At 56.9% G+C, this 20965-nt stretch overlaps 2 protein-coding genes, 1 long non-coding RNA gene and 1 other non-coding gene across 15 annotated transcripts; 2 read left to right on the top strand and 2 right to left on the bottom strand.

The window, feature by feature from the left end:
* Window positions 1-2: 2 nt before the first annotated feature.
* Window positions 3-13211, top strand: THBS3 (thrombospondin 3). Of its 11 annotated transcripts, none has more exons than XM_012476266.2 (23): window positions 7-927; window positions 1943-2149; window positions 3203-3459; window positions 3563-3665; window positions 5004-5030; window positions 5238-5320; window positions 5406-5457; window positions 5583-5731; window positions 6127-6267; window positions 6494-6571; window positions 6945-7097; window positions 7294-7404; window positions 7491-7598; window positions 8200-8359; window positions 8701-8819; window positions 8956-9008; window positions 10202-10395; window positions 10585-10763; window positions 10873-10921; window positions 11141-11337; window positions 11586-11758; window positions 12673-12812; window positions 12900-13211. In XM_012476266.2, exons 1-23 carry the CDS (start codon window positions 849-851, stop codon window positions 12956-12958), a joined length of 2871 nt encoding a protein of 956 aa, XP_012331689.1. In that variant the 5' UTR covers window positions 7-848; the 3' UTR covers window positions 12959-13211. The 11 variants fall into 11 exon arrangements, with proteins under 11 accessions (XP_064226647.1, XP_064226648.1, XP_064226650.1 ...); XM_064370583.1 differs by having other exon boundaries at window positions 11-927; window positions 5406-5450; XM_012476268.3 differs by having other exon boundaries at window positions 839-1833.
* LOC105733708 (uncharacterized) lies at window positions 1785-12534 on the bottom strand. Its single transcript, XR_001111332.3, has 3 exons — window positions 11830-12534; window positions 3767-3882; window positions 1785-2125 (listed from the first exon to the last, which is right to left on the bottom strand). It is a non-coding gene; the product is annotated as an uncharacterized LOC105733708 (long non-coding RNA).
* On the bottom strand, window positions 2590-2661 carry TRNAE-UUC (transfer RNA glutamic acid (anticodon UUC)). The gene has a single exon. It is a non-coding gene; the product is annotated as a tRNA-Glu (tRNA).
* A 2520-nt stretch (window positions 13212-15731) lies between the features above and the next one.
* On the top strand, window positions 15732-20444 carry MUC1 (mucin 1, cell surface associated). Of its 2 annotated transcripts, none has more exons than XM_012476278.2 (7): window positions 15732-15882; window positions 16335-16450; window positions 18069-18118; window positions 18218-18273; window positions 18701-18822; window positions 18904-19053; window positions 20062-20444. In XM_012476278.2, the coding sequence occupies exons 1-7, from the start codon at window positions 15825-15827 to the stop codon at window positions 20134-20136; spliced, it is 627 nt and encodes a 208-aa protein (XP_012331701.1). In that variant the 5' UTR covers window positions 15732-15824; the 3' UTR covers window positions 20137-20444. The 2 variants fall into 2 exon arrangements, with proteins under 2 accessions (XP_012331701.1, XP_064226462.1); XM_064370392.1 differs by adding an exon at window positions 18419-18555 and having other exon boundaries at window positions 16335-18118.
* Window positions 20445-20965: the final 521 nt, after the last annotated feature.

The raw sequence follows: 20965 nt of genomic DNA, 5'->3' as shown, positions 1-20965 counted from the left end.
GGAGCGGACGCCGGACTGGGGCCTGGGTGGGGGAGGGGAGGGGAGTGGAGGTTCGCAGGCTGTTGCCTAGGTAATGGGAACTCAGGCGCCCCTCTGCTCCATCCGGGTCAAGGACCGTCCGCTAGTACCTACAGAGTTCCACAGTCTGGTCGTTGGCTCCTGGCCTGTACCCCGGTCTTCTGCGCCTGTCCCTGGTGTCCCTTTCCTCTTTCCTGGTTTCTTCACTCCGACCTCACTGACCACTGCTTTAGACTCTCCAGTTCCCGTCAGAAGCTTCCAGACTCCCAAAGTTTCCTAGAAATGAGGGAAAATGGAGAAACAGGCACGTGTCAGGGGACCCCAACCCTAATAAAGAGCACTTGCTCCGCCAGAACAGCAAAATTCATGCCATGTGGGCATCCCTGGGCACTATAGCAAGCTAGTTTTGGCCACTCCCTTGGCATCCTTTCCTGCCAGCTGTGGAATAATGCCCACTGTCTAGCACTGCCCCTGGTAGGGGTTCTTGCCTTCCACAATCGTGGCTTCCAGAAAACAGTAGCATTTGGTAGTGCTGTGTGCTGAGACCCCCAACAGTGTGATGACTGCGGAAAGGGAGGCAACAAGGGGAGGACCATTAGGGGGAGGTAAGAGGCAGGGAGGCCTCCAGGACTCTTTCCCAGTGCCCCTGGTTCCCAGAGCCGATGATGCCTGCAGGGTGATTGGCAGCTCTTTGTTTCAGCCCCCCCATCACCCGCCTGCTGGCCCCCCCTCCCACTCCGTCCCTCCGCCCCCCAGCTCCTGCTCTCTCCGCCTAGCCTTTTCCCCTCCCAGCTGCCTGCCTGCCAGGGGTAGTGAGCCGGCTGAGCGGCATGGAGACGCAGGAACTTCGGGGGGCCCTGGCTCTTCTCCTCCTTTGCTCTTTCGCATCTGCCAGTCAGGACCTGCAGGGTAAGCCTGTCTCCATCCTCTTAGACCACTCTGCCTCTTTCCCATTTGCCCCCAGCCCAAGTAGCAGAGAACATGTGGGCAAGGAGAGAGGGGAAGAGTCCAGAACTTGAGCCAGAGGAAAACGTTAGACTGCCTAGAATTGGTGAAATTATGGCCTGGTGGAGAGGAGTGGGCACCAGAGGGTAGTGGAGGAGTCGGAACGGGCCAGGGTCAGGCATGAGGCCAGGGCAGAGGACTCAGAAACTGGATGCTCAGGCTGCCTGGCTGGGGTGGTGTCTGAGCATCTGTAGACACCCCAGGGTCTAGGAGAGCAGCCTGAACGTGGGTGTACTGTGTAGGTCCCTGGGTTTCATCCCCCTGTGCTCCTGGGTGTCCAAGGACAGGGCGGGGGTGGGGACCAAGAAGCTCTCCCAGAGGTCTGGCGGTGGGATGGTCCCATCGGTGTGAGAGAAGTAGCTGGAGCAGATGACACAGGCGTAGATTCTTTACTGACTGGAGGGAAAACCACAGATTGGCCAGGACACAGGAGGCAGAGGAGCTGGGTCCTACATTCCTATGGGAGAGAGCCCAGATGGTGGGAGGGTCAGAGCCCTCAGTGGGCAGCTTTTGTGATGTTCCCTTAGGATGGGAGGAGGGACACTAGGGTGTGGAACGAGCCAAATCCAGCAGTGGAAAGAGAAGCTGCCTCCCGTTTCTGCCTTGTGGGCACCAGGTGCCACTCCTGTGGGGGATCAGCACAGCATCTCCCTTGCGCCACCTGGTGGAGACATCTCAAATTTGTGGGGTGCTGTTTCTGTTTCTAAGTGAGCCTCAAGCCTGCAGGTTCCTGGAAGGTGGTAGTAGGCAATAATGGGGAAAGGAAGGCACAGTGCCTCTGTCTTCTGAGAGCAAGAGTTGAGTTTTGAGGTGATTAACGCTGCCTGGTGGTGGGGGTAGGGGGTGATGTGGGCTCAGGGGAGGGCATACCTTAGCATTTGATCCCATTCTCTAACCTTGACAACCCCTGCCTGACCAGTAATTGACCTGCTGACTGTGGGCGAGTCTCGGCAGATGGTGGCTGTGGCAGAGAAGATCCGGACAGCCTTGCTCACTGCTGGGGACATCTACCTCTTGTCCACCTTCCGCCTGCCCCCCAAGCAGGGTGGTGTCCTCTTCGGCCTCTACTCTCGTCAAGACAACACACGATGGCTGGAGGCCTCTGTTGTAGGCAAGATCAACAAAGGTGACTGGTGGGCATCTCCTTTCCTGCAATGGTGACCCCCTTGAGCACTCTCCCTCATCCCTACTTCCCAAGTACTTCCTAATTCTCCTTGGCCTCCACTGGGGACCATGGTCCCATCTGGCTGTGCCCAGACATCAAGGGCATCTTGTACGGGGTGCTTACAAGGTGCTTTAAGAGGCCAGGTACCAAACAATAGGGTGAAACTTGAGGCCTGGTATTTATAGGGATGGGTTGTACTTGGGATGCCTGGAGGGAGGGTGAGGCATGTCTCTGCCTCAGCAGTGATACAGAAAGGTCCTTCAGATCCCTGGCACAGTTCAGTGGGCACAAAACCAGCTGTCACCCTAGGAGAGGATAGAGTCATCTGATACCACTGAAGACTAAGACAGTCTTATTCTCCAAACCAATTTTTTATTTTTATTATTATTTTTTTATTTTGGTTCCCATACCAGGAGTCGAACCTGGGCCACCTGGGTGAAAACCAGGAATCCTAACTGCTAGACTATATGGGAACCAGTTTTTTTTTTTTTTTTAAACGGCATCTCACTCTGTCACCTAGGGTGGAGTGCAGTGGCACAATCTCAGCTTATTGCAACCTCCGCCTCCCAGATTCAAGCGACTCTCCTGTCTCAGTCTCCCAAGTAGCTGTGACTACAGCTGCCCTCCACCAAGCCTGGCTAATTTTTGTAATTTTAGTAGAAACAGTGTTTTGTCTGGTTTTTGGTAAGAAAGAAGCTATAAAAAAAAAGAAAAAGAAAAAAATAAAGAAACAGCATTTCGAATGTTGACCAGGCTGTTCTCAAACCCATGACCTCAGGTGATCTGCCCACCTTGGCCTCCCAAAGTGCTGGGATTACGGGCATGAGCCATTGCGGCCTCTAAACCAATTTGAAAAACATTTATTGTGTACCTATTACATACAAGGTGTTGAGAGCTACATAGTAGAATTAGGGATGGGGGCCTTAGAGATGTATCCAGCAGAGCTGATCCAAGGCTCAACTGGGAGGCAGGGGATGGGGGACAGTGCCCATACTGATCTCCCCTCCTGGGCAGTACTGGTGCGGTATCAGCGGGAGGATGGCAAAGTCCACGCCGTGAACCTACAGCAAGCAGGCCTGGCCGATGGGCGCACACACACAGTTCTCCTGCGACTCCGAGGCCCCTCCAGACCCAGCCCTGCCCTACATCTCTATGTGGACTGCAAACTGGGTGACCAACATGCAGGCCTTCCAGCACTGGCCCCCATTCCTCCAGCGGAGGTCGATGGGCTGGAGATTAGGACTGGACAGAAGGCTTATTTGAGGATGCAGGTGAGCAGGGAGGAGCCTCTGAGTTCTGTGGAAATAGAGTTTGCACCAGTTGGGGAAGGGGTTGGTAGACCTTCCCACCTTATTCTGCTGCTATCCCCCCCAGGGCTTTGTGGAATCTATGAAAATTATTCTGGGTGGGTCCATGGCCCGGGTAGGAGCCCTGAGTGAGTGTCCATTCCAAGGGGACGAGTCCATCCACAGTGCAGGTAACACAGACTTATTTGCTGACATTGGACCACAGGCCCTGTGGCCTTTGGTGAATCCTGTCTTCTCAACCTCCCTCTCAACACCCATTCCTTTGACTCACCTTCCTGGGGTTTCTAACCCTGTTATTCCAAATCTTCTACCTGACTCCACAATCTCCAGTACAGCCATCCCAGAAAAAAACAAAGCGATCCAAGAGAGGAATATCACTGAGGAACTCTAGAAGGGATGGGAGAGAAAGAAGTTAATTGCTTGGTTTTGGCTGACTGAGAGATACTGGTCTTGAGTCTTTTTTTTTTTTTTGAGACAGAGTCTTGCTCTGTCACCCAAGCAGGAGTGCAGTGGTGCAATCTGGGCCACTGCAACCTCCGCCTCCCAGGTTCAAGTGATTCTCCTGCCTTAGCCTCCCGAGTAGCTGGGATTACAGTTGCCTACCACCACACCCAGCTAATTTTTATAATTTTAATAGAGACAGGGTTTTACCACGTAGGCCAGGCTGGTCTCGAACACCTAACCTCAAGCGATCCAACCACCTTGGCCTCCCAAGGTGCTGGGATTACAGGAGTGAGCCACCGCATGTGGCCTGGTCTTGAGTCTTTTTTAGTTCTCACTGGCAGCTGTCAACCAGCAATTTCTCTGAGCATTACCCATCTGCCTGGTCTCTCTGGCAGGGATGTTCAGAAGCTCTCACCTAAATCAAACACCCACCTTTCCCAGATATTTCAGAGAGAGAGAGAGCACTTGAAGGGAATGGGATGACCAGGTGTGGTGGCTCACGCCTGTAATCCAAGCACTTTGGGAGGCTGAGGTGGGCAGATCACTCAAGGTCAAGAGTTCGAGAGCAGCCTGGCCAATGTGATGAAACCTCATTTCCACTAAAAAATACAAACAATTAACGGGGCATGGTGGTGGATGCCTGTAGTACCAGCTACTCGGGAGAATGGCTTGAACTCTGGAGGTAAAGGTTGCAGTGAGCCGAGATCGCACCACTGCACTCCAGCCTGGGCAACAGAGCAAGACTCCATCTGCAAAAAAAAAAAAAAAAAAAAAAAACAAAGTTGGGGGGAATGGAATGTACTGGGGCCCTGGCCCTGCTTTGGGTCCATCCCTTCTGCCACTCTCATTCCTAGGAACCAGGAGGATTTGGGTTTTGATTCCTATGAAGCAACTCCTTAGAGGGTCCTTTTCCCTGTGGAAGGAGCTAGCACTGCTCGTCTGCCAGCTCTGCCCTCCCACCATTCAGCACCCCATCTTTATTCTGAGGCTCTAGCCCTGTCCCTGCCTTCCTTCCTCCTCCTCATCATTTCACCCCTCTGACTCTGTTTTCTTCTCCTCTCCAGTGAGCAATGCACTGCACTCCATTCTAGGTGAGTAGGCCACGCTGAAGCGGAAGGGGCAAGGGGGGAGGAGGCCCCAGGCTCTGGCAGCTGCCTCGAAATAAGTCCTCTTCAGTCAAGGATGTAGTAGGTTTAAAGGCAGGGGTGGGCAGCCATGGCAGGTGCTGGCTTATTGCCTACAAAGGGCCCTGGACTGGTACCCCACTACTGAGCCCCTCACACCCTGGGTCCTGACAGGGGAGCAGACCAAGGCGCTGGTCACCCAACTCACCCTCTTCAACCAGATCCTGGTGGAGCTGCGGGATGATATCCGAGACCAGGTTCGGGTGGGCCAGTGAAGGGTGGCACTGATTCTGGGGTGGGGTGGCAGATGCCAAGTGCTGACTCCTCTCCATCCTTCCCCAGGTGAAGGAAATGTCCCTGATCCGAAACACCATCATGGAGTGTCAGGTGTGCGGTGAGTGGGAGTGTAGGGGAGGCTCCAGATGACAGTGCCATGTTCCCTACCCAATGGCTTCAGCTTCCTGTTCTGGTGGCTTAAAGGGTGACCACCGGGTAGCTCTGACTGTGTCCACCCCTCAGGCTTCCATGAGCAGCGTTCTCACTGCAGCCCCAATCCCTGCTTCCGAGGCGTGGACTGCATGGAAGTGTACGAGTACCCAGGCTACCGCTGTGGGCCCTGCCCCCCCGGCCTGCAGGGCAACGGCACCCACTGCAGTGACATCAATGAGGTGGGGGAGGGCAGAGCCCAGAAGGGTACAGAAAACTGGGGTGAGGACGTCAGGAGGGGCCCAAGAGGGTGGGATAAATGCTGGTCTGGAGGAGAGGAATCTAGAGTTTAGGAGCGGTCAGAGATAAGAAGAGAAATGCAAGATGGGAGAGACAGGAGGCCCGGGGCAAAGACCGAAGGCCACACAGGGAAGGAGCTGGGGAGCAGCAGGGGAGGCTTGAGATGGCCACCAGGGGCTTGGGGAGGGAGCCAGGGAACCCCAAGGGAGGCAGGGTGGGGCCCAGGAGCACAAGACGATGGTGTGGAGAGACTTGGAGCAATGGTTCTTAGATCACAGGCAGGGCCCTGAGTTTCCCAGAGGGCAGCCTGACCTCTGCCTTCTCGTCTGGTCCCCAGTGTGCTCACGCTGACCCGTGTTTCCCAGGCTCCAGCTGCATCAACACCATGCCCGGCTTCCACTGTGAGGCCTGTCCTCGAGGGTACAAGGGCATACAGGTGTCTGGTGTAGGCATTGACTATGCCCGGGCCAGCAAACAGGTCAGACTGGGTAGTGTGTGTGGACAAGGGATCTTGGCCTTGTAGAGGCCAGGGGCTTCTGGGTGGGACATGGGACCCTTGCGATGTATGGGGCAGGGATGGCTTTGCATCGGCTTTGGGTCTGGGCTTAATGTTGATGTTCACAGATAAGGCCATACCAGTGCCCTCTGCTGTATCTGAGGAGACCCACCATAGGTCTGGTTCCACCCAAAGTCTGCCCCTTCAGGTCTGCAATGACATCGATGAATGCAATGATGGCAACAACGGTGGCTGTGACCCAAACTCCATCTGTACCAACACTGTGGTGAGCTGAATACCCTGAGAGTATTCTGGGGTGATGGGAATGGTAAAACCCCACCCCCGCCCCTTTTTACCTTCAGATTTCCTGCTGTCCTTCCTCCTCCTCAGGGCACTACAGATTAGGTGTTCACATGGACTTGGTTTGGAATACTGGTTTGCCTCTTGCTAGCTCTTTGGCATTATTTAACCTTCCGAGCCTCAGCTTTCTCATCTGGAAACTGGGGCTGTTATCCACCCTGAAAGGTTGTCATGAGAACCTAACGGAGATGTTGCTATACCTGACATAGCTGAATGCCCAGCCCACACCCCGGAGGTGGGGCAGTGCTGGTTCTGGGTGCCTGGTGGGCTCCTTCCTGACGCTGCCACTCCACTCTTAGGGCTCTTTCAAGTGCGGTCCCTGCCGCTTGGGTTTCCTGGGCAACCAGAGCCAGGGCTGCCTCCCAGCCCGGACCTGCCACAGCCCAGCTCACAGCCCCTGCCACATCCATGCTCACTGTCTCTTTGAACGCAATGGTGCAGTGTCCTGCCAGGTGAGCTAGGCTTCAGGCGTGGAAGGAAAAGGGGAGTCTGGGGGAAGGTGTAGGGTTCTATTTAGGGCCTGGATTGGGGGCCTTCATGGGAGAGAGGGGAACTGGTTGGTGGGGAGACAGAACCTGAAGCAGGGAAAATAAGAGGGAGGAGGGGAGCCGGCCCAAACGGCTAGCTCCTACCCTTTATGTTGCCCAGTGCAACGTGGGCTGGGCTGGGAACGGGAACGTATGCGGGACTGACACAGACATCGATGGCTACCCAGACCAAGCGCTGCCCTGCATGGACAACAACAAACACTGCAAACAGGTGCAGGGGCAGGCGGGCGAGGGAGCGCGGCGGGGAGCCCAGGCTGGCTCAGGCAGAACTCATCATCCTTCTCCTCTGAACTTTAGGACAACTGCCTTTTGACACCCAACTCTGGGCAGGAAGATGCTGATAATGATGGCGTCGGGGACCAGTGTGATGACGATGCTGATGGGGACGGGATCAAGAACGTTGAGGTGACTCTCAGACTGCCCTGCCCCCTGGAAGCTCCTCTACTCTGCTCCTGTCCTCTCAGTGCCTTTCTTTTTCTTTTTTTTTTTTTTTGAGACAGAGTTTCGCTCTTGTTACCCAGGCTGGAGTGCAATGGCGCGATCTCGGCTCACCGCAACCTCCGTCTCCTGGGTTCAGGCAATTCTCCTGCCTCAGCCTCCTGAGTAGCTGGGATTACAGGCATGCGCCACCATGCCCAGCTAATTTTTGTATTTTTAGTAGAGATGGGGTTTCACCATGTTGACCAGGATGGTCTCGATCTCTTGACCTTGTGATCCACCCGCTCGGCCTCCCAAAGTGCTGGGATTACAGGCATGAGCCACCACGCCCGGCCCTCTCAGTGCCTTTCTTACCTCATCTGGCAGCTCTCTAGGAAGGGCCCAATACCCCAAATAAGGGAGGCAAAAACCTTGTGCCCAGGACAAGGAGGTTGGATGGGTGGGACCGTGCCAAGGAGTTTGACCACCACAAGGTTGTGATCTTAGAAAAGGATACAGTGACAAGGTAGGTGCAAGATGACAAGTGGTTTAGGGGTGCTGACTCTTCCCCTCCCACCCCTCTGCCCAGGACAACTGCCGGCTGTTCCCCAACAAGGACCAGCAGAACTCAGATACAGATTCATTTGGTGATGCCTGTGACAACTGCCCCAACGTTCCCAACAATGACCAGAAGGACACAGATGGCAATGGGGAAGGAGATGCCTGTGACAACGATGTGGATGGGGATGGTGCAGGCCTGGGGCTGAAGGGGAGGCTGGGGGAGCCGTAAGAATTTGGATCAGGTGGGGATGAAGCAGGGAAGCTGGCAAGTCTCTGTGAATTGGGGAGGCAGGCTTGTGGAAGCTGGCCTGGGTGAGGAGAGATCACCTGCAGCAGGTGTCAGTGGGAATGTGAGGTAGGGTGTAGCGTTAGGCAGAGTGTGGACTAGAGGGTGAGACAAGAAACAGGCAGATTTCCTGACCAGTTGTCCTCTGGGTGTGTCCTGAGAAAAAGTTCAGGACTTTCACCAACCTAGAAGAGACAGTATGACATGTTCTAGTAATAACCTTGTGCTTCCCATGTCTTCTAGGCATCCCCAATGGATTGGACAATTGCCCTAAAGTCCCCAACCCACTACAGACAGACAGGGATGAGGACGGGGTGGGAGATGCTTGTGACAGCTGCCCTGAAATGAGCAATCCTACCCAGGTACAGGGGGATGGTAAGGGCAGGGGAGGGATGAGGATACTGGTGGATGAAGCCCCAGCCCTTTGGATGGGAACTGGTCAGATCACCCTCTTGAGTTATCAAGAGAAGATGGTGAGAACAGGTCCCTCTCTCTCAGACAGATGCGGACAGCGACCTGGTGGGGGATGTCTGTGATACCAACGAAGACAGGTAAGGTCTTGGCCAAGAGATGCAAGGTCTTTCTTTCTTTCTTTCTTTTGAGATAGTCTTATTCTGTTGCCCAGGCTGAGTGCAATGGCATGATCTTGGCTCACTGCAACCTCTGCCTCCCAGGTTCAAGCAATTCTCCTGCCTCAGCTTCCCCAAGTAGCTGGGGCTATAGGTGCATACCACCATGCCCAGCTAATTTTTTGTATTTTTAGTAGAGATGGGGTTTCACCATGTTAGCCAGGATGGTCTTGATCTCCTGACCTCGTGATCTGCCCGCCTCAGCCTCCCAAAGTGCTGGGATTACAGGTGTGAGTCACCACACCCGGCTTTTTTTCTTGGAGACAGTCTCTCTGTCACCCAGGCTGGAGTACAGTGGCGCAATTTTGGCTCACTGCAACCTCTGCCTCCAAGGTTCAAGCGATTTTCATGCCTCAGCCTCCCTGAGTAACTGGGATTACAGCCATGTGCTACCAACCCTGGCTAATTTTTGTATTTTCAGTAGAGACAGGGGTTTCACTGTATTGGCCTGGCTAGTCTTGAACTCCTGACCTCAGGTGATCTGCTGGCCTCAGCCTCCCAAAGTGCTGGGATTACAGGCATGAGCTGCTGTGCCTGGTGGAATGCAAGGTCTTACTGGGGATATTTTACTTTCCTCTAGTCTATCTTTTTTTTTTTTGAGATGGAGTCTTGCTTTGTCACCCAGGTTGGAGTGCAGTGGTGCAATACTGGCTCACTGCAACCTCTGCCTCCTGGGTTCAAGTGATTTTTCTGCCTCAGTCTCCTGAGTATCTGGGATTACAAGCATGTGCTACCAAGCCTGGTTGTTTTTTGTATTTTTAGTAAAGACGGGGTTTCCTGGTGTTGCCTAGGCTGATCTTGAACTCCTGACCTCAGGTGATCTGCCTGCCTCGGCCTCCCAAAGTGCTAGAATTACAGGCTTGAGCCACTGTGCTTGGGCCATAGTATATTCTTAATTCCTTCTATGATTTAGCCTTAATTCTTGATTGCTATTGAGCAAGAAGTCACTCTTATGGTCTACCCTCAATTCCTACTGCTGGACCTTCACCTCATCTTGCTGATTGCCAGGGGTCTGAATGGATGGAGAGTAGACTCCAGAGGCTCCTAGGCAGAAGCAAGGGGAAGGACAAGGAGTACCTTTAAAGCCTTTATTTGGTTCTTGTTCTTCTGAGCAGTGATGGGGATGGGCATCAGGACACCAAGGACAACTGCCCACAGCTACCGAATAGCTCTCAGCTGGACTCAGACAACGATGGATTTGGAGATGAGTGTGATGGTGATGATGACAATGATGGCATCCCAGATTACGTGCCTCCTGGTCCTGATAACTGTCGCCTGGTACCCAATCCCAATCAGAAGGACTCAGATGGTAAGCATGGGGACCCAGAGCACGTTAGACTGGTGTTGCCTTTGCCCAGGGGGAGGCAGCAAGCCCTGTTGGGAAGTGAGGAAGGGCAGGGTGGGGAAAGAAGTCAGAAATGCAAGGCCCAACAGGTGGTACTGCTGCCTAGTGGCAGTGGGCAGGGCCGTCGTGAGCACCCAGCCTCACTCTGTGCAGGCAATGGCGTTGGTGATGTGTGTGAGGATGACTTTGACAATGATGCTGTGGTGGACCCCCTGGATGTGTGTCCCGAAAGTGCAGAGGTAACGCTTACGGATTTTCGGGCCTATCAGACCGTCGTCCTGGATCCTGAGGGTGATGCTCAGATTGACCCAAACTGGGTTGTGCTCAACCAGGTACTCGGGGCACTGGGATGGGCAGGTGCTATCAGACAGGGCTACCGAGGGAGCCTGGGAAGGACAGCACGCCTGCATCACAGCTTTTTTCTTTACTGTACAACACCAGGGCATGGAAATCGTTCAGACCATGAACAGTGACCCTGGCTTGGCAGTTGGTATGTAAGGGATACCCAGTTCAATAACTTCCAAATGGAGGAATCCTATAGGGGCAGAGGGTAGGGGAGGAAACAGACAGGGAGAATGGAAAAAGTGGCGAGAGAGAAGGCAGTGGTACCAGCTGGCCACACACATAGCAGGCATTCCTTCCCAACCTCACCCCATGATGGCCACCAGTAGCTTTGCTACCCCTGACCTTTATCCCACCCCCACCCCAGGATACACGGCCTTCAATGGCGTGGACTTTGAAGGCACCTTCCATGTGAACACAGTGACTGATGATGACTATGCGGGCTTTCTCTTCAGTTATCAAGACAGCGGCCGCTTCTACGTGGTCATGTGGAAGCAGACGGAGCAGACCTACTGGCAGGCTACACCCTTCCGGGCGGTTGCCCAGCCAGGGCTGCAGCTCAAGGTCCCCAGCAGCCCAGATTCCCCAACCCAGGGTCCTTTCTCAAAGTTCTCCCCTGCAGCCCCAGGGCCTTCTCCCCTGCCTGACTGGGAGCCCTCTTACCCAGACATCTGGCACGGAGGCCGGCTCTCTGGGACCCAAAGCATTTTCATGACCACCTAGACTCCCTTTCCCACTTGCACTTACCGACCTGTTGTCTCCCTTCACTCCAGTTCTGCAGTTGACCCACTGTCTTTGCCTATGTCCCCCAGGCAGTGACATCAGTGTCTGGCCCAGGTGAGCACCTCCGGAATGCCCTGTGGCATACTGGCCACACCCCTGATCAGGTACGACTGCTGTGGACGGACCCACGAAATGTGGGCTGGCGGGACAAGACCTCCTATCGCTGGCAGCTTCTGCACCGGCCTCAAGTTGGCTACATTCGGTAAGGAGAGGGGCTGAGCCCACCTGTGGGACTCAGGCCGGGCCTGTCCTTCCTCTTTAGCTGGGACTCACCAGTGGCCTCTCCATGGATGGGGACTGCAGCCGCTTCTCTCCCTCTCCCTTCTCACTGCAGACACAAGCACCTATGAGTGATGTTGGTGAAGTCACTCCTCCTCCATGACCCATTTTCCCCTTTGTAAAATGAGGGCATTGGGTTAGATGCCCTTTACAGTTCTCCAGAAGCCTCCAAACCCGGGCCAATCTGTGGAGGGGCACATCACATCTGGCCCCTTAATTGGAATGGCCTGGAACCTGCCTTATCAACCTGGATAAGAATGATCTGACCTGGAAGGGATCATCATTTACAGAAGAGAAAACCAAGGCCCTGACTTCACAGGCCTCGGTTCAGCACTTTGTCCACAACTTTGCATTTCCCTCCAACAAGTAGCCTTAGTTGGTGGGGATGAACAGGAAGGGGAGGGGAAGTGGGTCTGCTTATAGGCTGGACTTTCCATGGCCAAGAGCCCAGAGTCCAGGAACCTGGGTTGGTTCCCCTTTAAGGTGCCTGGGGCTGTGGGGTGCCAGGACAGGGGATAAAAGGGGGTGGACTAGAGCCTGGGAAGCGGGTGACTTCACCCCCCAGCCCATTGTGCTTATCGTCATGGCAACCCAATCCTCGCTTGGAATGCGGCTGGTGCTTTGAGATGCAAAAGGAGCTGGACAAAGAGCTAGGGGCCCCAGGCCTGAGAAAAGCACCACCCTTCCCTCTCCTTTCCTGCCTCCCTTTCCCTCCCTCCCTCCCCTCTCAGGCCTGGTGAGCTCAAGGGGGGCTGGGGAAAAGCAAGGCCCCAGGCATGGTGGCACAGTGCCCACTGGCACCCTAGCACCCATGGACACTCCTGGCATCTTGGACAGGGTGAAGCTCTATGAAGGACCCCAGCTTGTGGCAGATTCTGGGGTGATCATTGACACATCCATGCGAGGGGGACGTCTTGGTGTATTCTGCTTCTCTCAAGAAAACATCATTTGGTCCAATCTCCAGTATCGATGCAATGGTGAGGTGGCTGATTGAGATCAAGCTGATCTTTCATGCCTTGTGGGAGAGCCACATCCTCTGACCTAACTTATTTTCCCTTCTTCAGACACAGTGCCTGAGGACTTTGAGCCATTCCGGAGGCAGCTGCTCCAGGGAAGGGTATGAGGAGGAGGCCACCGGATTGAGAATTCAGAATTTTAGACCCTTCGGCCTTGGGGTCCATCCTGGAGACCCTGAGGTCTAAGCTACAGCCCCTCAGCCAACCACAGACCCTTCTCTGGCACCCAAAAGGAGTTCAGCCCCAGAGGGGTGGTCACCCCACTGTTCAGGGGGTGAGAAGTTTTCAAGGGGTATTACTCAGGCACCAACCCCTGGAAAGATGACAGCACACTGCCATAAAGTTCTGGTTGTTTTCTAAGCCAGTGCAACTGCTTATTTTAGGGATTTTCCGGGATAGGGAGGGGAAATGGAAGGAATCAGGGAGTAGGGGAGAAAGGCTGGGATGGTGGAAGTTAGGGATCTAGAGGAAGTTTGGCTGATTTAGGGGTGCGGGTGGGGAAGGTGCTGGATGGAATTAAGTGAAGGATAGGGTGTCTGTCGGAGGATGCCCTAAGTCCTCCCAGCCCCATTTACTCACGGTGGCAGCCGCGACACTCCAGTCTATCAGAGATCCGCCAGGATGGAGAGCCAGGAGGGCGGGGGCTGCCCCGCTCGGGGTAGGGGGAGGCCGGGGGGCCGGGGGGGCCGGAGGCCGGGACGAGTGCAATATTGGCAGGGGAAAGAACAACACTGCACCGCGTCCCGTCCCTCCCGCCCGCCCGGGGCCCGGGATCCCGGGATCCCGGGATCCCGCTCCCCATCGCGTGAAGCCGGCTCGACCCGGGAACACTGGGCGCACTGGGGAGCTGGGTTCACCTTGGAGGCCAGAGAGACTTGGCGCCCGGAAGGCGAAGGGAATGGTAAAGGGGAGGGGGTAGGGAGAATGGAGTTCGCGGAGTCCCGGAAGGCCGCTTTCCGACGCCCGGGCGTTGCGCGCGCTTGCTCTTTAAATACTCAGACTGCGCGGCGCGGAGCCGTCGCCATGGTGACGCGTGTCCCAGCAACCGAACTGAATGGCTGTTGCCTGGCAATGTCGGGAGTTGCGGTTTGTTGCCGCCCACCTAGCTACTCGGGTTTTCTCCGGCCTGGGAGTGGGGGGCTCCCCGCCTCCCCGGCCCGCGCGTCCGGGCGCGCTGACGTCAGACGCCCCCAACCCGCCCCGCGCCCGCCCCCGGGTCTTGCCGAGCACAAAGCCTCTCGCCTCGGGGGCCCGAGAGGCGCGCGGGCGGGAGAAGTGGTCTCTCGCCCGGTGACCCGATGCTCTCCAATCCCGTGCCTCGCTGAAGTGTTTTTAAAGTGTTCCTTCCAGGCCGGGCGCGGTGGCTCACGCTTTTAATCCAAGCACTTTGGAGGCCAAGGCGGACGGATCACCTGAGGTCGGGAGTTCAAGACCAGCCTGACCAACATGGTGAAACCCCGTCTTTAAAAAAAAAAAAAAAGTGTTCCTTCCAATCTGTGTCGTTGGGGCTGAGAACTGTTTCCCAAATACAGTAGGAACTGCTTCCATCGGTCTAGACCGCAGCAAGCGACGGCTGGACCCAAGTTCCACGTGCCGCCGCGGCCCAGGATTGCTTCCTCCTCTGGCGCACTGCTGGCCGCACACACCTCTCGATTCTCGCTCATTACGCACCTCCCGTGTGCTTTTGCCCCCCACTGCGTGCCTACCTGTCCCCAATACCACTCTGCTCCTCAAAGGATAGTTCTGTGCCCCTAAATCCCATTCTGTCTCCCCACCTACTCTCTGCCTCGTAAGTACATAACGGCCCACACAGAACGTGTCCAACTCCCCCGACCACGTTCCAATGTCCTCTCCCACATACCTTGGTGCCCCTTCCACGTACCTCAGGACCCCACCCGCTCGGCTCCACTTCCTCCAGACGCCACCACCACGCCCTCCCGGAGTGCCCCTCCTAAAGCTCCCAGCCGTCCACCATGCTGTGCGTTCCTCTCTCCCTGGCCACGGCAGTGACCCTTCTCCCCCGGGCTCTGCCTCCCTCTCGCGGGGTCTCTCTGCCTCACTTAGGTAGCGCTGCCCTAACTCCTCTCCATCCGGTCCGAGCGGCCCCTCAGCCGGCGCGGTCCGGCCCCGCAAGGCTCCTGGTGACCACTAGAGGGCGGGAGCTCCTGGCTAGCAGTGGAGGGTGGCAAGGAACGACCCTAGGGTTAATCAGAGCCCAGGTTTCCTCCTTTAAGTGGAAATTTCTTCCCCAACTCCCTTCTCGGGAGAAACCCAAGGAGGGAACTCAGGCTGCTGGAAAGTCCTGGATCCCCCAAAGTCCCCCGCTGGGGCGGGGACTATGGGTTTCAGGGTAGAAACTGCGTGTGGAACGGGACAGGGAGCGGTTAGAAGGGTGGGGCTATTCCGGGAAGTGGTGGGGGCAGGGAGCCCAAAACTAGCACCTATTCCACTCATTATCCAGCCCTCTTATTTCTTCTCGGCCCTGCTCTGCTTCAATGGGTCCAGGGAGGGCCGGGGAGTGGAGTGGGAGACCTAGGGGGAGCTTTCTGGCCTTGCTGTCCAGGACCTCGACCTAGCCGGCTGTGTTCCCCAGTCCCACCTTAGTTGTTGTCCTGGGGCTAAAACTAGAGCCCAGGGGCCCCAGGTTCCAGACTGGCCCTCTGCCCTTCCCCCTGGAGCCAGGGAGTGGTTGGTGAAAGGGGGAGGCCAGTTGGAGAACAAACGGGGTTGTCAGGGGGTTGAGTGATTAGAGCCCATTCCCTACCGGGAACGGTTGGGGAGGAGTAGGAAGAGGTAGGAGGTAGGGACGGGGGAGGGGGCGGGGTTTTGTCACCTGTCACCTGCTCCGGCTGTGCCTAGGGCGGGCGGGGGGGGGGACTGGTATAAAGCAGCAGGCGCCTGTGCCCGCTCCACCTCTCAAGCAGCGCCTGCCTGAGTCTGTTCTGCCCCCTCCCCACCCAGTTCACCACCACCATGACACCGGGCATCCAGTCCCCTTTCTTCCTACTGCTGCTACTCATAGTGCTTACAGGTGAGAGGCACAAGGGGGGAGTGGGATGCCCTGCTTAGGTGGTCTTCGTGCACTTTCTGTGGGTTTTGCTCCCTGGCAGATGGCATCATGAAAGGCAAGAATTGCAGACAGAGGCTGCCCTGTCTGTGCCAGGATGAGGGAGAGGCTAAGGACAGGCTAAGAAGAGGTGCCCCCCCACCCTGAGAGTGGGTGCCAGGGGCAAGCAAATGTCCTGAAGAGAAGTCTTAGGGGAAAGGAGGAGGGAGAGGGAAGGCTTAGGAGGGAGAAATGCACAGGCTAGCAGCTGAGGCCTGTGGGCAGAGAAGGAGAGGTCGCAGGTAAGGAGCCGGCCAACCCAGGGGCTGCCTGAGGCTGCCCACTTCCCAGTCCTCTGGTATTATTTCCTGGTGGCTAGAGCTTCTATTTTCTTATTTTGTCCTCCAACCCAACCCTGTGACTTCAACTTCTTACAGCTGCCACAGACCCTACAACAGTTCTTACAGGTTCTGGTCATGCAAGCTCTACCCCAGGAGGAGAAAAGACGGGGACTACCCACAGAAATTCAGCACCCAGCTCTACCAGGAATGTTGTGAGTGTGACCAGCAGTGGCATCTCCAGCCATAGCCCTGATTCAGGCTCCTCCACTATTCAGGGACAGAACCTGACCCCGGCCCCAGCCACCACACTAACCTCAGGTTCAGCTGCCACTGGGGGACAGGATGTCTCCTTGACCCCAGCCCCGGGCTCCACCACCGCTCCAGCCCACCATGGCACCTCGGCCACGGACACCGGGCCAGCCTCTGGCTCCACCACCGCTCCAGCCCACCATGGCACCTTGGCCACAGACACCGGGCCAGCCCCAGGCTCCACCACCGCTCCAGCCCACCATGGCACCTCGGCCACAGACACCATGCCAGCCTCCGGCTCCACCAGCGCTCCAGCCCACCATGGCACCTTGGCCACAGACACGGGGCCAGCCCCAGGCTCCACCACCGCTCCAGCCCATGGCTCCACCACCACTCCAGCCCACCATGGCACCTCGGCCACGGACACCGGGCCAGCCCCAGGCTCCACCACTGCTCCAGCCCTGGGCTCCACCACCACTCCAGTCCACCATGGCACCTTGGCCACGGATACTGGGCCAGCCTCTGGCTCCACCACTGCTCCAGCCCACCATGGCACCTCGACCACGGACACTGGGCAAACCTCCGGCTCCACCACCGCTCCAGCCCTGGGCTCCACCACCGCTTCAGCCCACCATGGCACCTTGACCATGGACACTGGGCCAACCTCCAGCTCCACCACTGCTCCAGCCCACGGCTCCACCACTGCTTCAGCCCACCATGGCACCTCAGCCACAGACACCGGGCCAGCCCCAGGCTCCACCACCACTCCAGCCCACGGCTCCACCACTGCTTCAGCCCACCATGGCACCTCGACCACGGACACTGGGCCAACCTCCGGCTCCACCACCACTCCAGCCCTGGGCTCCACCACCGCTCCAGCCCACGGCTCCACCACTGCTTCAGCCCACCATGGCACCTCGACCATGGACACTGGGCCAACCTCCGGCTCCACCACCACTCCAGCCCCAGGCTCCACCACCGCTCCAGCTCACGGCTCCACCACTGCTTCAGCCCACCATGGCACCTCAGCCACAGACACCGGGCCAGCCCCAGGCTCCACCACCGCTCCAGCCCACGGCTCCACCACTGCTTCAGCCCACCATGGCACCTCGACCACGGACACCGGGCCAACCTCTGGCTCCACCACCACTCCAGCCCTGGGCTCCACCACCGCTCCAGCCCACCATGGCACCTCGACCACAGACACCGGGCCAACCTCCGGCTCCACCACTGCTCCAGCCCTGGGCTCCACCACCGCTCCAGCCCACCATGGCACCTCGGCCTCAGGCTCGACATCAGGCTCAGCTTCCACTTTGGTGCACAATGGCACCTCTGCTGCTGAGTCTACTACAACTCCAGGCAGCAAGAGTACTCCATTCTCAACTCCCAGCCACCATTCTGATACTCCTGCCACCCTTGCCAGCCATAGCACCAAGACTGTTGCCAGTAGCACTCACCATAGCATAGTACCTCCTCTCACCTCCTCCAATCACAGCACTTCTCCCCAGTTGTCTGTTGGGGTCTCTTTCTTTTTCCTGTCTTTTCGCATTTTGAACCTCCAGTTTAACTCCTCTCTGGGAGATCCCAATACCAACTATTACCAAGAGCTGCGGAGAAACATTTCTGGATTGGTGAGTATCAGTCTTTCCTTCCCCATGCTCCCCTGAAGCAGCCTTCAGAACTGTCCACACCCTTTGCATCAAGCCTGAGTCCTTTCCCTCTCACCCCAGTTTTTGCAGATTTATAAACAAGAGGATTTTCTGGGCCTCTTCAATATCAACTTCAGGTGCAGTTCTGGGTGTGGACTCAGTGGTGGTTGGAGGGTGGGTGGTTGTCATGATCGTAGGGAGGGACTGGTGCATCAAGGTTGGGGGAGAGTGCTGAGCCAGAGCTGTGACCCGTGGCTGAAGTGCCCATTTCCCTGTGACCAGGCCAGGATCTGTGGTGGTAGAATCGACTCTGGCCTTCCGAGAAGGTACCACCAATGTCCAAGACGTGGAGACACAGTTTGATGCGCGTAAAGCGGAAGCAGCCTCTAGATATGACCTGAATGTCTCAGCAGCCAGCGGTGAGGCTGCTTCCCGGCCTGTAGCCCGGCACCATGCCGCGGCCCCTCTCCCTCCAGTGTCTGGGTCCCTGCTCTTTCCTTAGTCCTGGCAGTAGGAGGGGCACCTCCTTTGGGAGACTGCCCTCACCACTGCTTTTCCTTTTAGTGCGTGATGTGCCGTCTCCTTTCTCTGCCCCATCCGGGGCCAGGGTGCCAGGCTGGGGCATCGCGCTGCTGGTGCTGGTCTGTGTTCTGGTTGCGCTGGCCATCATCTATCTTGTTGCCCTGGTGAGTGCAGTCCCTGGCCCTGATCAGAGCCCCGCCGCTAGAAGGCACCCCGTGGCCCACCATAACCTCCTATATCCCCAGGCTGTCTGGCAGTGCCGCCGGAAGAACTACGGGCAGCTGGATATCTTTCCAGCCCGGGATGCCTACCATCCTATGAGCGAGTACCCCACCTACCACACCCATGGGCGCTATGTGCCCCCTGGAAGTACCAGTCGTAGCCCCTATGAGGAGGTGAGGCTGGCCCCACAGGCTGGGGGAGGCAGAGGCTTTGGCTGGCGAGGGTTCTGAAGGGGGTACTTGGAAAACCCAGAGAGCTTGGAAGAGGTGAGAAGTGGCATGAAGTGAGCAGGGGAGGGCCTGGCAAGGATGGGGGGCGGAGGTCAGAAGAGTTCTGGAGGACAGGCCTGGGAGGAGACCACGGAAGAAAGGGGCCCTCAAGAGGGAGTGGCCCCACTGCCAGAATTCCTAAAAGAGCATTGGCCATCTGCATTCGTGCTGGCTGGCGCTGGCTGAACTGGTGCCACCGCGGCAGTTTTTTTTTTTTTTTTGCACCCAGAAGCAAAATGGGTGGAGCACTATGCTCAGGGGAGCCCTTCCTGAAGAACCATAGGGGTGAGCCCCGGTGCCCCTAATCATCTCCTAGGAATGGAGGGGAGACCAAGAAAGGCTGGTGTAAGGGGAGGTTTCCTAGGCAGAGGAAGAAGTGTCAGCAGAGCAGGTGAGCCTGGGTGCCAGTAGTGTTCTTGGGAGCTTCAAGGGAGCAAGGAACCCTCCCTCCTTCCTCTCCTGGCCTTTCTCTATGGAACCTAGTAAATAATTACTGCAGCCACCTGAGGCTGGAAAACCACTCTGGGTGGGGGAGGAGAGAGGAGTTTATTTTTCTTGCTCCTATTTTCCTCCTCCTGGAGACCTCCCTCTCTCAATTTCACAAAGACACAGATACACACACACACACACATACCCCTCCTTGGGCTGAAACAGCAGAGAATGGAGGGTCAAAGGGGCTGCATGGGAGGCCAGGGGGGCTGATTAGAGCCAAGGAGGAGTGAAGGGGAGCAGAGGGAGGAGGACAGCCCTGTTTACAGTCACCTGGCTGGTGGGGTGGCAGGTGCTCTCTCCGACTTAACCCTTTGAGAGCTGGCCAGGACCCTGGACGGATTATCCAGCTTGGGGTGCCATGCAGGGGCTCTGGGAGGTACCTTCTGCTTCTCACCTGGGATCTCTTTTCCTTCCACCCAGGTTTCTGCAGGTAATGGTGGCAGCAGCCTCTCTTACACAAACCCAGCGGTGGCAGCCACTTCTGCCAACCTATAGGGGCACATCGCCTGCTGAGCTGAGTGGTCAGCCAGTGCCAGTCCGCCCCACTCCGGCTCTTCAGGGCCAGAGCCCCCAAACCCTGTTCTGGGGTGGTGAGCTGGGAGCTCAGGTGCGCTGCTCACAGCCTCCCTCAGAGGCCTCACCAAGTTCCTGGACCCTTCTCGGCCTGTGGAAGCCCATGCCTGCTCCTGAGGGCTTATGCCTAGGGAGTGGTGTGGTGGGAGCTCACAGGAGGACTGGCCCAGAGACCCTGGAGATGGCAGGTAACCTGGACAGGACTGAATAAAACATGGTCTCCCACTGTACCAACTTCTGATCTTTCATCTGTGACCTGTGGGCAGCAGGGTGGTCAGAATGTGTGTGAGAGGCCTGGGGGAGGAGACAGGGAGGCCAGGAGGCAGGAAGGAGCAGGTTTGTTTGAGAAGCAGGAGATGTGAGGAGGAGGTGACGTTGGGGAGGAGGGGTGGCCTGGGGAGCCACCTCTGGCTGACCCTGGCAGCACAAGAGGAAGGAGGAAACGAAACCCAGGCAGGTTTTGGAGGGTGAGCGTGACTGGGCTCCGTGCGCCAGCGGCTCTCCCTTGGCGTTGCCTGGCCCATACTCTCCTCTCCACTTGGCACGGTGCCCCCAGGTGCCTCTATTCTCAGCTGCCTGGGTGTGAAGTAAATCCTAGGGCAGTGATAACAGCCCAGAGTCAACAGGGCTGAGATAAGCAGGGGCCGGTCAGATCCGGGCGCTGGCACCAGGCCCGGCCCCCACATGACCCTGGCCGCCCCACCAGCGCACTGCCCCTGGGGTGGGCTCCGCAGCACCCTGGGAATGGGGA

Source organism: Aotus nancymaae, unplaced genomic scaffold (genome assembly GCF_030222135.1).
Source record: "Aotus nancymaae isolate 86718 unplaced genomic scaffold, 86718_ANA_hifiasm-v0.15.2.pri h1tg000108l, whole genome shotgun sequence".
NCBI classification, from domain to species: Eukaryota; Metazoa; Chordata; class Mammalia; order Primates; family Aotidae; genus Aotus; species Aotus nancymaae.
The sequence above is the reverse complement of the archived record's forward strand: the minus strand, read 5'-3'. Positions and strand labels throughout refer to the sequence as shown.